Source organism: Equus asinus, chromosome 12, assembly GCF_041296235.1.
Source record: "Equus asinus isolate D_3611 breed Donkey chromosome 12, EquAss-T2T_v2, whole genome shotgun sequence".
Classification (NCBI taxonomy): domain Eukaryota; kingdom Metazoa; phylum Chordata; class Mammalia; order Perissodactyla; family Equidae; genus Equus; species Equus asinus.
In genome coordinates, this window is record NC_091801.1 from 40825769 (window position 1) to 40844235 (window position 18467).

Below are 18467 nucleotides of genomic sequence, written 5' to 3' on the forward strand. Positions count from 1 at the left end.
TTAAATTTTTAAAATTCCTGGCGTATCTGCCTTGAACCCCTCAAGCCACAGTCATGAGAGGAGTGAATTTTTATTTCATTGTAGACACCTCCTTTCGAGCTAATTCTACATGGGAGACAATTTTGATAAATGATAGGTAACCATTGTTATCCAGTCCTTCCCTCAACAAATGCAAAGAACCAGGAAGCGGCACCAAAGAGATTTGGAAAACAAAAACAACCACAGCCGTTTATTCTTGATCTTCGACACTACTTGTTTCATGCTTCCTTATTTTCCTCCACATGTTAAATATACAATAACCAAAACTTTATTAATATACACATGCGCAGCATGTAAGCGTGGTAGGTGGTGAGTAAACCCGGTCCACGGTTGGTTTCTGCACCAAGGTTTATGAAGTAGGCCTCTGTGTGGCCTGTGGCCTTGTGCCATTCCAAAGTGGAAAAACCTTAAATGAAGAGCAACATAAGCCACACAGGACTAAAGAAGGCTGATAACACTGAAGAGTTTCTGTTCAAACTAAGGGACAAGTCTGCTTTTATTTTTTCCTTGAGACTTCACTTTGTTCGTTTCTCCAGCAAATGTTTTAAAATTAGTAAAATACCAAAGGAGACCTGAGCAAAGAGACACGGAATGGAATCAGATAAAGCATAAATGGAATCCAGGAAGTGCTGTGTTGGACAACTGATAAAGTTCCTTGATGAAGAAAAAGGAGCAGAATATTTCATCAGCCCATATTTCCCTAGAGGGGAAAAACACTTACATTTTGCTTTTGGATAAATAGCTAAGGCTTTTACAGAGGGGAAAAGAGTCATGGGAAAATGGAAAATATCTCTAATGTCTACAGCACACAAAATAACTAAGAGTAATAAAATATTAAAAAGCAAAAGGGTATCTGTAAAAAAATTACAGTGCACATGTTGGATGAAATGTAAAATTATGGGATTAAATGGTTGTGTTACTGAAATAGCGCTTGGTACATAAACTCAAACATTCCTTTTCAAATTCAGTTTCTCAGAGGTTTGACTTCAGATGCCTGAGCACTTTCGACATTGTCTTTGCCTTTATTCTTCATTCGGATAAACACCACTGCTAAAATTATACCTAAAAGAGAAAACTCAGGGTCAAATGGATGGAATCTTAAAATGAACTTGTCACATTCATTTAGAAAGTAGGATCCTGGTAGGAAAAAATGATTCATGTAACTTCATTTTTTCATTGTCCTAGTGAATAAGGGATTCTAGACACTGGCTTTCTTGGATAAGTAAGTTTATCACTTATCTTGTTGTTAATAAGTATGAATCAAGTCCCAAATCATTTCTGAGCTGGTGCCTATTGCTGGGTCTCTATCAAGGAATATAGGACCTAATGCCTGCACTGCTCTGAAAACTAAGTGAATAAGCATCTGATAGAGTTCCTGAGCTTTGCATATATTCAATAAAGGCTGATTTCCCCCTTCCCTAGGGGAAAAAGTCCAATCAGAACAACCAGAAAGCTGTTCTTTGACCTGCTCACCTACCTAAAGCTTACTTTCACTGTGTCCATGCCAAATATCGCATTTTCTTTGGCTTTTTCTACATGGCTCCAGCTTGAGTAGACTACCTAATCTTTCTGGTTTCTCCCATCTCTGAACTCCTACAAAATTACATTGTTCATTCTAACACTAAACATGTACTATTCATCAGAGACCAATATGGGAAAAGGAGTTGTTTAAGGAAATTAACCTGGCAGTAAGTTTACAGGAGGAATCATCACAGAAAGACTGGATGTTCAGAGACCCATTAAGAATCTTGCAATAATCTCAACCTTATTTTGAAAAATGTAAGAATATGAAACTGTAAGATCCTATTACTTCTGTCTCTAGATATCCCCAAACTCATCCAATCCCTAAATTGTGGTAAAATTATGCGATTAAATGGTCATGTTAGAAAATTGATATTTGATGCATAAACTCAAAAATCCTTACAAGATGGGAGGGCACATAGAATAAGAAAAGGCATAGAGGTAGTGGGGATCTTGGTGAGTGGACCTCAAAAAGCCAGCTTAATTAGTATGAAAGGTGTGCACCAGACTGCAGTCCTCAGGCAGAAATGATGGTCACCATGCATATGTTAGGATGGGTAATGGCCACATCATAAAGCCCCTTGCATGTCATAATAATGATCAATTTGGACGGAAGGGTATAAGGAAATGAAATCCCTTTTAGAGCTGTGAATTAGAGTCCAATGTGACAGATTGGGTCATGGCAGAAAAGACCAGATGCTGAGAGAACAATTAAGAATACTTAGAATAATCCCAGTCCTTCTTTTGAAAGAGAAAGGATGTGAAACTGTGTAAACGCCTTCACTCAGGTGCACATGAATTGATGAAGAATCTATTTCTAACACTTAACTTGTGATGAGGACAAGAATTGAAAGAGGGTTATCGTATAGAGGCACTGAGCTGTTCACAAAAATGAAGACAGCTAGAATAGGGGACTCTGCTGTCCAGCCAGGCCACAGGCCAAGCCAGAGTGGAATTATTCTGGGGCAATAAAGAATCAGTGTCCACAGTCACACAAATATACAGAGGGAAGTTCTGCAAAATTTCAGGTATGTCAGCATCTCCACTGGAAGGCTAACTTCTACCTATTCCAATAATAGCAGACTAGACCATAAGGCTCCGGGAGTGCAGCATCTGTGTATGTCTTACCCATCACTGTATCCCCCACATCAAACACAGAGCCTAGGGCACAGAAATGCTCTTGCATTTCTTTCTCTTTCATTATAAAAGTTTGGTAAACAGCGCAAAATATAACAATTTGTGCTTTAAAGCCTCTCATGTTATATTTCCCAAAATAACCAACAAGGCAATGACAGGTAGAGGGTGGTCCTAAGGCAGTGTCTCCCAACCAGGAAAGTTTGATATAGTTGACAGGTGATCCATATTCTTGGGTGTTGTCTAGGTTGCCATCTGAGCAGCCACCAGACTAGCCCATGAAGACAGAGCTTGAGGTGAGCTCATATTTCTGAGGCCCAGGACAGAAACCCTTGGATCTGAGAAATCATACTCACCAATGACCAAAATGGTGGTCAGGAGTACACCAACTGCCATGCCCACAGTGGGTATCCCAGCCTGCTGACCTGCTGGCCGGAAACACCTTCCTTCCACACACGTGCAGAAAGTAACTGAAAAGCAGAACAGTATTTGGTGGGACAAATTTTCAAGCGAACAGTTGCAGAATCCCAAATCAAAGACAAGAATTCCCTCAAACTACCCATGGTGACAGACATTACCCTAAGTTTCCTGCAGCAAAATACACACCTGGTAAAGAGATAGCCCCTTCCAAGGGTGGCCGACCACCATCATTGATGAGGATTGGGATGTTGTAAATTTCCTCCTCAAAGCCCGTGTGCTTGGTGGAGAGTCTGGCATGCGTTCCTGTCAGAATAGGGAAAAAAATGAATGACATGAAAACACAACTTCAGACCCCTGGGTCAGCAACAATAAGGCTCATCTTTGCCTCATATATTATGATTGACTGGGAAATGGCTCGATGTAAGTATGGGTCAAACTACCAAAATATCACCACTCCACATGCGCCTACCATAATGTCAAAAAGGCTAAAGTGTCCTTTAAGTTCTCAATCCATGATTTCTCTGTAGAAATGAATACTAAATCCAGTCAGTTATCATCACTCCCTGTAGTTATATTCTATAAAGTTGCCGCACACACTGAATTAGAAAGAGAAAAAATACTTGAAGAAATAATTGGTAATTTTTTCCCAAATTTGATGAAAACTAAATCCTCAGATCCAAGAAGGTCAGCAAATCTCAGGAAAAAGAAAAAGAAACAAAACTATGGCACATAATAATCAAATTACTTAAAACTAGTGATCAAGAGAAAATTTTAAAAGCATCCACAGAAAAAAGGACACATTACATTCAAGGGAACAAAGAGACAAAGCAATCCAGAACACAGTGGAGAAATATCTTCAAAGGACTGAAAGAAAAGTCTCAATACATTTAAAAGTATTCCAGTCAAATTTCTCTGGGTGACTATGGAATTAAGTTCAAAATCAGTAATCAGAAAGATGCAGGAAATTTTCAAACATTTGGAAACGAAATAACATGCTTCTAAATAACCCATGAGCCACAGAAGAAATATAAAGAGAAATTAGAAAATATTTTGAACTAAATGAATATGAAAACACAATACATCATACTGTGTGGAAGGCAGCTAAAGTGACACAAAGATAAATTTATAACACCAAACACCTATATTAACAAAGAAAAAAGTTCTCAAGAATTGCCTCAGCTTCTGCAGTAATAAAAATAGAACAAGAACAACAAATTAAATACAACATAAGAAGAATAAAACAAATAACAAAGATCTGAGCAATGAAATACACAACAGAAAAAAAGAGAAAAATCAATGAAACCAAAAGCTGGTTTTTTGAGAATATGAATAAAATTAACAACCTCTGGCCAGATTAATCAGCAAAAAAAGAGACATAATTTTCCAACATCAGAATAAGGTGATATCACTACATGGTCGGCAGATATGAAGAGAATAATAAAATAATATCATGAATAACTTTGTGCCAATAAATTAGACAAATCAAATGAAATCAACAGATTACTTGAAAGATACAAAATAACAAGGTCAACCAAGAAGAGTGTAATTTGCATAGCCCTATATCTGTTAAAGAAATTTAATTTGTAGTTAAAACTTCCTACAAAGAAAACTCCGGACACAGATGGCTTCACTGGTGAATTCTGTTAAATTTTAATGAAGAAATAAAAAACAATTTTACACAAACTCTTCCAGATAATTGAAAAAGTAGAACATTTCCTCTCTTGTTCTATGAGGCCAGCATTACTCTAATACCAAAACCAGACAAAAATCCTACAATAAAAGAAAAATACCACCAATATCCTTCATGAATATAGATGGAAAAATCCTTAAAATTTTAGCAAATCATATGCAACAATATATAAAAATGCTAATATCTCACTACCAAGTAGGCTTTATCCCAGGAACAGAAGACTGGTTTTAGGTCCAAAAGTTGATCAATAACCAATTAACATACCAAAAAAAATCGACCATTTAGGCATCTCAGTAGATACAGAAAAAGCACTTGAAAATTCTAGTATCCATTCATAAAAAAAAAACCAACTCTCAGAAAGTTAGGAACAAAAGATAAAGTCCTCAATCTGCTAAAGGCATCTATATAAAAACTAAAACTACCATCACATTTAATGGTGAAAGACTGAATGCTTTCTCCCTAGGATCAAGAACAAGCCAAGTGTTTTCTTCTCTTACTGCTTTCATTCACCATTGTCCTGAAGGCTTTAGCCAGAGATAAAGCAAGATAAAGAAATAAAAGGCATCCAGATTGGAAAGGAAATAAAACTGTTATTATTCACAGACAATATGATTGTCTATGTAGAAAATCTATGGAATCTTAGGAAAAAAGAGAGAGGGAACCAATAAGCGAGGTCAACAATGTTACAGGATATAAGAGCAAGACATAAAAATTAATTATATTCCCCTATCCTGGAATTACTTAAAAATTAAAAATTTTTAAATAGCACCAAAAATATGAAATGCTTAGGGGAAATTTTGCAAGAATTATACCCTGAAAATTAAAACACACAGCTCAGAGAAATTAAGGAAGACCTAAATGGATGGAGACGTATACCGTGTTCATGAATGGAAGACGTAAGTTTGTTCCATCCCTCAGTTTCAGCTATAGAGTCACACGATCCCAATCATAATCTCCAGAGGCTTTTTTGGTAGAAATGTACAAGCTAAATTCTAAAATGTGTATGGAAATGCAAAAGACCTAGAATAGACAAAATAACCTCGAAAAAGAACAAAGTTGGAAAACTTATACTACCTGACTTCAAGTCTTATCATAGAACTACAGTAGCCAAAACAGTATAGCTTTGGTGTAAAACATACACAAACAGATCAAGAACACAGAAAAGAAAGTCCAGAAATAGGTCCATATACATGTGGTCACTTGATTTTTGACAAAGCTGCCAAGACAATTCAATGTGAAAAGGATATTTTCAACAAATAGAGTTAGAACAACTAGACAGATACATTAAAAGCAATGAACCTTGACCTTTACCATGCACCATATACAAAAATTAACTTGAAATGGACTGAGTTAAACATAAAAGCTAAGACTATAAAACTTTTGGGAAAAAAAATAGATAATTTTAGTGACCTTGGGTTTGGCAAAAATTTCTTAAACATCATCCCCTAAAAAGTCACACAAATTATACAAGAAAAAAGATCAATAAGTCAGACATCATCAAAAACTTTAAATTTGCCCTTCAAAAGACACTGTTACAAAATGAAAATGCAAGCCACAGCCTGGGAGAAGATATTTGTAAACATACACCTGACAAAGAACTTGTATCTAGACTATGTAAAGAATGCTATGACTCAACGAGAGAAGCCACACAGCCAAATAGCCAAATTTTTTAAATGGGCACAATATTTGACCAGACACTTCACTAATGAACATAAATGGACGGCAAAAAAAGCACATGAAAAGATGCCCAACACCATTAGTCATTAGGGAAATACAATTTAAAACCATAATGAAATACTATCACATTCCCACTAGAATAGCTAAAATTAAAAAGACCAAGCATAGCAACTATTGAGGAGAATGTTGAGCAACTAGAACTCTCTTATACTGGTGGGAATGTAAAATGGTACAAACTATTGAGAAACAATTTGACGTTTTCTTAAAAACTCAACCATACAGCTACCACATGACTCAGCCATTCCACTTCTGGGTATTTAACCAAGAAAATGAAAGCATCTGCTCCTACAAAATACTTGTTCACAAATTTTCATAGCAGCTTTATTTGTAATACCAAAAGTTGGAAGCAACCTAAATGACAATCAATAAGTGAATGAATAACACATTGTGAATATCGCTCTCCAATGAAAAGGAATGAAGTACAGTCAGCCCTTGGTGTCTGCAGGGGATTGGTTCCAGAGCCCCCGGGGACACCAAAACCTGTGGATGCTCAAGTCCCTTCTATAAAATGATTCCCCTCTGGAGAGCTTCCCTGAGCAAGTTTCCAAAGCGTGAACTTCCTTCCTGGAGCATGGAAGAAAGCTCTGTGTTGAGTGCTGTGCGCATACCAAGGCAAACAAAAACCAACTTCGTCACCCATTGGTGTTTTTCTCAATGTACTTTTGACAACTCACCGTTGATTTTGGAAACTTCCCAGTCATTTTGTAAGCTTTCACTGCCAAGGGAAAATGTAAACTGTGGACCTCGAAATGACTGCTGATCATCATCAGTAGCCTCAAAAATGAGACTTCCAGGGGCTTTGAGGGGATAGCAGAAGAATAAGCCTGTGTATTCCTTGACCAGACGCGGAGGGTTGTCATTCACATCCGTAAGGGTCAGGTGGAAATTCGCTGTGGAGCTCAAGGAGGATCCACCTAAAGAGTGAGTGGTTAAAACATGGTATCAACTCTCTCATTTTCCTCTTAATAAAAAGGGGTATTTCCTTTTCTTTCAAAAATGAAGCAATTACAGTTGAAACAATTGGTAGTAGAAAGGAAGGTAATAGAAAGGCAGTAGAGGTAGTGGAAAGAAAACAGGCTTTTAGAATCAGACCTGGTTTCACTCTGGTTAAAAAGTCTTAATGATAATAACAATAACTAAGATTTACATACTAATAGTTTATACACATTACTTCAAAACAGCTCTGCTGTACATTTACAGATGAGAAGACTGAGGCTCAGAGAAGTTGTGTGACTTGCCCAAGGTTGCACAGCAGTAGAGAGGCTTCCAACCCAGCCAGTCTTACTGAAGAGCCCACACCCTCAACTGCTGCTCAGCACTGAGTTGGACATGTTCTTTAAGTTTTCTAAGCCTCATTTCTTGAGCTGTAAAACATGTGGCTTTGTGAGGATCCCACAGTAGTGTTGTCAGAAAATAGTACAGGGGTGCACAAACATTATTCACTACAGTGTAGGAGTGAAAAATTTGGACTCTGGAGCCTGCTGGTTGGTAGCTGTGTGATGACTGGCAAGATACTTAACTTACCAGTGCCTTGGTTTCCTCAGCCGTAAACTGTGGTCAATAATAGTAGCTACCCCATAGTGTCACATGAGGAGTAAGTTATTACACTGAGTGCTTAAAACAGGGCTGTCAGCACCACGTCAACACTGACTGTTCTCATTCTCCCTGACATCAACCGCAGGTCCTGCTTCCACAGGTTCTCACTCTGACCTGCCCGGACTCCAGTAAACTCATTTTCTTCTCACTTTCTTCTATTCCCCTGACTACACTTAACCCAAGGAGGAAAAGCCACTGTGCTCTTGAAGTCATTTCATGTATCTGCGTCATTTCAGGGCCAACAACTGCAAATGGAGCCAGGCTTTGGACACTGGTTTTGATCCGTGAAGTTTCTAAAATGTGAGAGGCCTTGAGGACACAACCAAAGTGAAGCGTTGATCCCCACGGTATGTCGCAGGAGAGTGCACAGCACAAAGCTCAGGCAGAAACTTTCTGCTGATTCCTCAGGAGCTTTCAAATCAACAGTTAAATGGATACAATATGATAGCGGAGTGTGCTTAACTAACAGCAAGCAAGGCAGACAGAGCTGGACCCTGACCGGCGCCAGCACGGCCCGGCCCTCAAGCAACCATTCCACATTGAGCATACATTTCTGCGTTTCTACCCCCGTTGGTTTAACTTGACTGCAGTACTTTTGTTTTTCTTCATCTTTTCACATGCAGGGACCATTTTTATGATTCCTATCTACTGGAATGTTCCCCATTCCAACTTCCAACCCTGGGCCTCACATTTTGAAAGTTTATTTTTGGTCTAAAATGAGATTTATTTAGTCGTAATTTGTTCAATTCTCTCTTTTGCTAATCCAGGCAGATATACTTACCATCGAATTAGAGGCTCTGATCAGTATAAGATCTACAGAATTTCTACTCTAAGTTGGAAAATTCCATTTACACAAAGAAACTGACTGTTTTACTTGCCAGCTTTATCACTGGTAAGCATACTATTCCTGTGAGTTTATTTTTATTTTTATTTTTTAATTCCCTGGAATTCCACATTCAGAACCAGTGGGCAATATATAGCACCATAACCGAATTAAATGGGATGCAAAGATTATATAAGGACGACTCAAACCTCCTTGGCTTATCTATATAATAAGTCTTTCCTTTCAAAAGTTCACACTATTTCATCAAAACACAGATACCCAGGGCCACCCAAACCTGCTGACTCAGAAACTCCGGGAGTGAACTCCCAGTATCTATATTGAACAAGCTTCCTGGTGATCTGGCACATACCAAAGTTAACAGCATTGCATGAAACATTTTCTGTCTCAAAAAGGATATGACCTGAGTCACTGGAATTTAAGGCTGAAAAAGCAAGTAATGGTCTAGGCCAACAGGGCAGTGGTCTGACCTTGCTCCCAGGAGAAACCCACAACCACTCTAGAGGAACAGGGGTAGTTCAGCAGGGACACAGGAAACTTCCTAGAAGCTGGAGCCCCTGCAGGAAACCACAGAGTGAGCAGCACCCCTGAAGCCGAGCCAGCATCCAGGTACAACCCCGCCTGCAAGAGCCCTGCTCAGGGTCGCAGGTGGTTCTCATCTTGAACAAGTCCAGGAAGACATGAGCATTTTCATGCACTTTGGTATCCTTCTCGTCCTTCCACTGTGAGATATTCTCACAATTTGACCCAGTAGAGTTCCCCATCTACCTCACCTTCTCTCCAATTTCCATTCATGTATCCTCTAATAATTTGTTACTTTTTTTCTTTTTGCTCACCTACTTCAGTTGCCAACACTTGTACCCGATACAGACTTGCAGCTTCCCTGTCCAGCCGAGCCGCACTAAAGATCTCACCAGTGACGTGGTTAATTTTCAGCCAACCTCTCGTGTCGCCTCTCAGTGAATAACTTCATAAAGTGAAAGAGCAAAAGAAAGCCCACATCACTGTGTGTGAAAATGTGAGGATAGATTATGCATCAGTATGCTACCATAACAGCACTATCCCTTGCGTATTATTTACAACATATTTAAAGAATCATTATCTAATATTATTAGTGCTTTATTTGTATACCATCTATCTTCAAAAGGAAGATTTACTCATCCTTACAAAGTGGTAGTTGTACTTGTTTTATTAGAAAAGGTATAGTCACAAACTCTAGCGGAAAAAAATTTAAACTTTTCTGGCAATCAAAGAATTCCAGTTAAATGGGTGGATACTCAGGCTGCTGGTGGCACAGTGAATTCCCTCATTCAACAAACATCCATTGAGTGCTTAGCAAATATCAGGCAGTGGACCAAGAGAGGAGATTACAAAAAGGGGCTCTTAGGCCAGTGGAGGAGATAGATGCAGAAATAAAGAATTCTAATAAAGTGAGGTAAATACAATGGAAGGGGCCCTATGGAATCCCAGAGGAGTTCGTGGGAATCACAGAAGTCTTTCTGAAGGAGTAGATGTTAATTTAACTAAGGCAAGAAAAAGGAGGATGCTTCAAGTAGAAGGGATTGCATGAGCTAACACAAAGAAGCCAAGGAATAGCTTGGTGGGTGTGGGGGAGTCAGACATTCCAGCAGTGTTGGGATAAAAATGGGAAGCAGTGGATTGCAAAAGATGAAGCCAGGGAGACTAGAAAGAGCCAGATCCTGGGAAGCAATGGGCAGCCTTGGAATGGTGTTAAGCAGGAAGGTGACCTAGTCATATTTATGTTTTCAATGGAACTCATTGGTAGCTGTGTGAAAGATGAATTTGAGAGAGAAAAGACTGGAACCACAGGAAAATCAACTAGCACAACCCTTTGAGAAGCAACACATCATAGTCATAAGGATGTCCAAATCTTTAGACCAAAGAATCCCACTTCCAGAAATTTTCCCCAAGTAAAAAACAGTTTAATAGAAGTTAAAAAAGAATTATATGCATATATACAAATTCGAAAAATTTTCTACAGTAAAAAAAATACTGGAAACAACCTCCACGTCCAAGAATAAAAGGGTGATTGAAAAGTTATGATGTGTCAGTTCATCAAATTAATTTGTTTCCCAATGTTAATATATTCTATATGCTAAGCACTGTGTTAGGCTGTGTGTAAAGGTGATGAGCAAGAAATCCTATGTCCTCAGGATTTCATCCTGAGGGAGATGGGAACCCCTTGCAGAAGAGTCACATGACCTAATTTACTTTTTCAAAGAACCACTCTGATTGCAGGGCATAGACTCAGGATAGGGTGGAGGAGTGGCAGGGGCAAGGATAGAGCCAGAAAAGAGACGATGGTGACCTGGACTGTGGTGGAAGTGGTGGGAAGCAATTAGATTCTGGATATATTTCATTGAAAAGAATCTCTAATATTTGTTGGTGGATTGGATTAGGATTCCTTGGGTGCTGATGGATTCTAAGTTTGTGGAGCTGAGAGAAAGAGAAGAATTAACTTGCTCAGGCCAAAAACTTTGGAGTCATCCTTAAATTCTTAACTGGCTCATTACTAGCATCTGAACTATTGATTATTCCTCATTCTTGAAAGACTTCATTTGTCTTCCAGGCCTGTCTCTTAAAGGGCACTCTCCTTCTCAGTCTTCTTCCTCATCTTCCTGATCTCAACTTAATAGCATATACGCTATATCTTTCTTTGATCCATTGAGACATTTTCTTAAATGATTTTGTTATCTCCACTCATAAACTGAAATTTTTATTCACTTGTCTTTAATGATTTTTAGCATTCTCATGAAGGAAGCAGATGGATTTGTTAAAAAATAAATGGTTGTAAAATGGTAAACCTTTTGTGCCCCATCATAATCTGTGGCTCTGATGTATAGAGTACTACCTACACTAAGCCATACAGTATGACCCGCACCGTTCGCTCCTCTGTTATGTGTGTCTTTATGAATCTAGAGGAGGGGGTGGAGCGTAAACAGTGGGTAGGACCTTTACTCCTTGACAGACAATCAGAAAAAGGTCTTAGAAGTGATTCCAAGTGCCTAAATGACAGCTCACAGAGAGGCAAGACTCCACCCAAATGTTTAGAGAAACTTAAGGAATTGTCATTCATAACCACATGTATTGGTTTAAGTCATGCTGAAATATTTGTCATGCCCTAGACAGCAGAACTAATGTTATACAATAGAAGCAAAAGGGTTCAAGTCCTATCTATGTGCTTATTAACTACATGATCTTAAAATGGCTATAGATATTGATACAGATATGGATACATACACATACATATATATCTTGGGCAAATTAGCATTGTACATTTTTAAGGCAAATCTGTGTGCCTTAAAAATGCATACTGAAAAATTAATTGCTAGGGTGGTAAGATTTACACGTTTTGTTTAACCGCCTCAGCCTGAGCACTAGCCTTTCCAGGGTGAGCTCTGGAATGAATCTTGTTGCCCCAGACCTCCTCTCTGGAGAGCCAAGGAACCTATGCACTCTCCATCCAGAAGATTCCCTTAACCCTGTCAGGTGGCTGAGTCTGTCCAGTTGGGATTTGCTCCATTCTTGCGGTCTAGAACTCCAGTACACCTTAGGGGCTGGGCTAGAACTCTTCCCCAAACCCTGGCCCCCATGACTGGTTCAGACACAGGGCCCAGCTTTGGGCAGCCCAGTCTCTGGATTCCCATTTCTTGAACTCACCGGCTGTTAGCTGGGACCTGTGGCGCATGGGCTGGGATGGAACCTGACATGCTTCACACTTGCCTGACCCTAGATTTTCATTGATGACCCCAAGGGAACTGATGCCTGCTGGAACCAAGGTTAAGGTGAACACATGCACTGGGATATGGCTTCAGATTGCTGGCTGCTCCCTTAGAGGAGAAGCTGGAGTCAGGCCAGCTTCTCTGCCCCTCCCAGCCTTTCCTCCTCCCCACTGGTCTTGGTCACAGCACAGCCAAGCTTGCCAAGCACTGCTCTCCTCTACCTTATGTCCAGACCTTCCGGATCCTTGGCAGTCACATTGCCCACTTTAGTGCCTATAGCCACATCTTCACTGACTTTTGCTTGGAATACTTGTTGGGAAAATTGGGGTGCTTCATTCACATCTGTCACAATAAGTGTGAATTTGGCAGAAGAGCTAGAGTTGCATTTTACACCAGGAACCAAAGGCTCAGGATTTTCCGCGTGGAACACAATGTTGTGAACAGCTGCTGTTTCAAAATCAAGAGGCTGTATAGGGAAAAAAAGAAGGAAAATTAATTTTGGATGATGAGCTCTCTTAAAAGATTCATTCTCTACACTCCTTTAAAAACTCTCTTACAGACAGCAGCTCTGAATTGAAGTCAGCAAAAACCTACTTCTCAGAATAATAATAGAGCCATGAAACAGTCTTTCCTGCAGGACTTATCAGACCTTATAATATGCTAATATGCATTGTGACTTTCCTAGAAGAGGAAATCAAGGCAGTACTCCTCAAGTTTATTTAACCATGAGATACTTCATTCATAACAGAAACTTACTGATTCTCTCAAGAGAGTTCGCAGAAGACATCTTGGAAAATGTTATATAGCAATTTCCACATTGTATGGAGATGACTTCCCAGGCATCTCAGGATCCGAACCTCAAAAAAAAGGACTTCAAACTCATGGAGGGTGGGAGAGGTTCGTAGAGATGATTGAAAGAGAGATATCACCTCTTGTTCTAGGCTATGTGGACAAGACCAGGAATGAATAACAAAGAAACCAATTTTGCTTTAGTGGAAGATTTAACAATTAGGGCTACCTAAGATAGAAAGAACTGCTTCAAAAAACAGTTAAGTTCCCATCTCTGGAAGCTTCCAAGAGTAGGTTTAAATAACATGTGAGAGGTTAGCATAGAAAGGACTTAAATATCATCATTTAAGCAATTAGTTGTATGTGACTTTTAAGTTCCCTCTCAAGGCATAGATGAAACTGGCTCAACACAAGGTTGACATAAAGGAAGCCATATTGTAGAAAAGAGACCATGTCGTGACTTTGAATGACTTCTGACTAACAACCCAGCTGGATTTGCACCCTCTAGGAGATCCACCCATTCTGTAGATTTTATCCCAGCTGCGATAAGATGATAACTTCATTATTTTGAGTTCCTTAGGAATGTGATGACCCCTGCCGCCCCAAACAGAGAGTCTGTGCTGATAGCCATCATCAGTGGAAACTGAAAGATCTGGTGTGGTGACTCCCAGTCTGTAACACCAGAGGGTCGACATTCCTAACCTCCTCCCTATAACCCACTGGCCTATATAACTGCTTCAAGATTCTGTGCCCCCTTAAGATAGTTCTTTTGGACATTAGTCGGCCATCTTCCCTCTTGCTAGCAAGCTGTAATAAAATGCCCTTTCTCTGCAGCCATCTTGCCTCTTGATGATTGGCTTTTGTTTCGCAGAGCTGATCGTGCTTTTGTGCAGTAACATAGAGTCCATGATTCTACAGGGAAAAATTTCCAAACATAGAGACCTGCTGAAGAGTGGAACAGCCCTAAAGTCAGGCTTCTTGACTGGAATTAAAAGGCTTCCAGAGATCTGTGAATACCTAGAAACCAAAATCTGAATATTATATATATGTGCACGTGTGAATTTTTTTCTAGGAAGAAAATGTATAGCTTTTGTCAGAGTCTCAATGGTACCCAGGACCTCAAAAAGTTGAAGGAACCAAAGCAAAACCCAAAAGATACCTTATGGATTATGGAAACTGCACTATTTTATTCACTCTTCCAGGTCTGGAGGACACAGGACCTGATGGCGAGCTGTCAGTCCTTTCACTTTATATCAGTTTCTCATTGGTTACACAGAAAAGCTAATATCTGTTGTGAAGAGACAACCTCAAGGAGGGTTTGACGTATGGTTGTACTAGCTCATCCTGCCCTTCTCTAACATCTGAAAAAATGCCCTCCCTTGTCAAGAATTGGCTCAGTGCTGTCCTTTCCATATTTTCTTCCCTGATCACCACTCTCTATTCCCAAATGGATGAGCTGCATATCCTCTGTAATCTCATTGTACCTGACCCAGGATGCTAACTCTTTGGTTATTTATTTTAGATATTTATTTTAGATCTTTACTGACCATAACATCTCTGAGAGGAAAAATTGTGTTATATTCATTTTTGCTTCTCATCTCTTCCTTGACACACAGAACTTAGAGTGTATCAGTCAGGAAATATAAAGATGAGAAAGCCTTGGTCCTTCTTGAGTCCTTGAGGGCTCCAGTGGCAAAGAGGTTCCAAAGAAAATCTCCACTCTCTAGAAACTCCTCTCCTCCATGCATACACAACATCATAACCCATTTTTTAATTCTACAGAGAGTACAACAGAAAGATTGCTCATATGGAAGAGAAAGAATTACATGTGAAGACTCAAGATCATTTGAGATAGAAAATAAGAAGAAACTGACAGGATACAATATACAGGATATAAAATTTTATAAGCCAGCTAAGAAGTAAAAAGAGAGGTTGTCCACAGAGATAAGTACCCACTGTCTGCAGAACATGGCCCCAGTGATCGAGATGATCTCTTGATCACTACTATGTAGTCTGATAGTGCTCCTCACCTGGGGCAGGATGGGGCGGGTGCAAGCTGGAGCTCCTGACTCCAGGGACCCACTCCTCATCTCAGGAGATGAAGGTGAGGGCCTCAACTGAGACAGACTGGTAGATGGAGCAGAAAGACAGCAGCCCCCAGAGCAAGTCTCCAAGGTGGACAAAGGCCTCAGTCTCTGTTCCTTGCTGGTCTAACCAAGCCCAGGCTCAGGCAGGTAGCACAGCCATCTGTGTGCTCAGGCAGAGGAGGCACATCCCATCCTCACCACCAAACAGGTCCTAAGTCCCCTCCCTTGCTTTCCCATCTCTTTATGTGGCCCCCAGAGGTGAGGGGTAAAGAAATGAGATGGCATGTCTGCAAATGAGAAACAGCCTGTGTTACCAGAACAGAACCTATGAAGCTAGGAGGAGAGATGGCAGAGAAGACTGTGTATGTCAAGCTAAGGAGCTGGAACTTTATCCTTGAGGAGCAGAAAGAGGTGTTAAGCACAAGACTGACAAGGTTGGATTTGTGTTGTAGAAAGGTAACTCTGGGAGCAGCCACATGTGGGATGGAGCTGAGTTGTTCCAGATCCGGACAGGCAGACCAGTTAGGAGAGGATGTCAGTGCTTCTTAAACATTACTAAATGGAAGAACAGTGAGAAAAGGAGCAGTCTGCTTAACCTTGACATCAGAAAAACACTGAACCAAATCCAGAAAAAAATAGAAATAAAAGATACTAAATTAGCAAATGATAATCAGTGGAGCTTAATCAAAGCCAAGCCTTGTTAAATCATTTGTATCACCTTTCATAACAGGGGGATGTGCCTGCAAAGCCAAGTCAAGAGACCCATCCTGGCCTCTTGGGCTGGCCTCGGTTCCAGTCTAGGGAGACGCCTTCATCAAGACAGCTGAGAAAATATGCTCATGCCACAGTTCCTCTTCTGCACACAACTGCTTAAAGGGTCAAACCCAGTGATTTAGATTGAACCTGGAGGCAGAGATAAAAGTGCTGAGGGAGAGGGGTTGTTATTTAACATTTTCACCAAGGATCAGGGATGAGCAAAAAGTGTGTGCATTCATCTTCCAGATGACACTTGGGCTGGTTAAAAATAGGTCATGTACCAAGAATTTGAAAGGACCAGTCATAATGGAGAAGCGATAAAATTTGCATTTTTAGAAAATTAAAGCTAAAACAAAACTCTGATCCTCAAGAAAGGGGATCCCAAGAGAGTTATTGATGAATCAGGCAGGGCTCAAAAGAATAACCTTCCGCTCCTGACACTCGCTTGGCCCCAAGACTATCATGATCTACAACACGACAGGCCAGAGCTTTGGGTGGCAGTAAATATTGCGTAGGACAGTATTTCTAAAACTTGTTTAATCCTAAGCAGGACTTGGGGCATGTGAAATAATAGAAAATATATATATTGGTCTCTGCCCCCCGGTTCCTGACACAGTGCTCCTGAAACCTTGTAATTTCCTGGGAGATAAGACTGTCTTTTGTTCTTTTGTTTGTTTGTTTTTTAAGATCTATAGTAACGTTAATTATAGTATATTGTTTTATTATAGCATATTCTTATAGTTGTTCTATTTTATTGTTGGTTATGGTGTGCCTTTAGTTCTAATGAGGCAACTCTGGGTGATCTACTGGATTGCTTCAGGATGGGGACTGGTCACCAGAAAGACCAAAGCATGATAAGAAGTTTGGAACTTTCAGTGCCTCCCTCCACCCCCTCAACTCTGTCTTCCCCACTCCTCCCTAGGAAGGGGAGAGAAGCTGGAGATTGAGTTAATGATCAACCTTGCCCGTGTGATGAAGCCTCCGTAAAAATCCCACCAGAACAGAGTTGGGAAAGCTTCTGGGTTGGTGAACACATCCATGTGCTAGGAGAGTAGGGCACCCCAGTTCCATGGGGACAGAAGCTCCTGAACTCAGGACCCTTCCGGACCTCACCCCATGTATCTCTTCATCTGGCTGTTCACCTGTATCCTTCATCCTATCCTTATATAATAAACTAGCAAATGTAAGTGTTTCTCTGAGTTCTGTGAGCTGTCTAGCAAGTGATCTGAGGAAGGAATCATGGGAACCTCCAATTTATAGCCAGTCGGTCAGAAGCACAGGTGACAACCTGGACTTGCCATTGGCATCTGAAGTTTGAGGGGCAGTCTTGTGGGACTGAGTCCTTAAGCTGTGGGATCTGATGCTGTGTTCAGGTAGATAGTGTCAGAATTGAGCTAAATTGTAGGACATCAGGCTGGTGTTGGAGAATTGCTTTATGTGTGGACAACCACATCTCTGGTGTCAGAAGTGAAGTGTGGTAGTAGTATGAGAGCAAAGGCGAAAAGTAGGAGTGTTCCTCCCCTTCACAGGGCACTTGTTAAAATTACTGGCTTCTCCCCTGGAGAGACAGAGTCAGCAGTCCCCCGTATGCACCATTTGACTCTTGGATTAGGCAAGTTTGACTCTCTTGGCAAGAGATGAAAGCACATCTGCCCACAGGCAGAATCCTGGCTTCCGCCCTAGCTCTAAATAATCAGAATTAAGATAATGCCAGACATTTATTAAGTTTACTATCTGCTGGGTGCTACGTTAAGAGCTATATATGTATTCTCGCGTTTAATCCTCCAATATCCTTATAATGAATGTGCTATCATTTTACCCATTTTTACAGATCAGGAAACTGAAGCATGAGAGGTCAAGGTCACGGAGCTAGTAAGTAACAGCAACAGAAATCATTTTCTGAGAGGAGCCAGAAGCCTGGGGTCACATTCCCAGCTCTGCCGCCAGTGGAGGACCTGAGCAAATCTTGCTGTTGGCCTGAATCTCATGTGTACAGTGGGGCTTCTTTCCTCTCCCTTAGAGTCAGGGTAAGAAGCAAAGGAGAGTGTACGTGGCAGTGCTTCAGAAAGTGAAACAGACTACCGTGAGTTGTAGAGGATGGGCTCCTCGGTGAA

General features: G+C 40.4%; 1 protein-coding gene across 1 annotated transcript in view; it reads right to left on the reverse strand.

Annotated features, from left to right (window-relative positions):
- Window positions 1–201: 201 nt before the first annotated feature.
- CDH17 (cadherin 17) overlaps window positions 202–18467 on the reverse strand; it is a 62130-nt gene continuing 43864 nt past the window's right edge. Inside the window, exons 13-18 of the mRNA XM_014841656.3 lie at window positions 12943–13187; window positions 9815–9945; window positions 7216–7455; window positions 3301–3417; window positions 3051–3164; window positions 202–1101 (exon numbers count right to left, since the gene is read on the reverse strand). Of these exons, the coding sequence (XP_014697142.3) occupies window positions 1004–1101; window positions 3051–3164; window positions 3301–3417; window positions 7216–7455; window positions 9815–9945; window positions 12943–13187 (945 nt within the window). The 3' untranslated portion in view covers window positions 202–1003. The remainder of the gene's footprint in view (window positions 1102–3050; window positions 3165–3300; window positions 3418–7215; window positions 7456–9814; window positions 9946–12942; window positions 13188–18467) is intronic.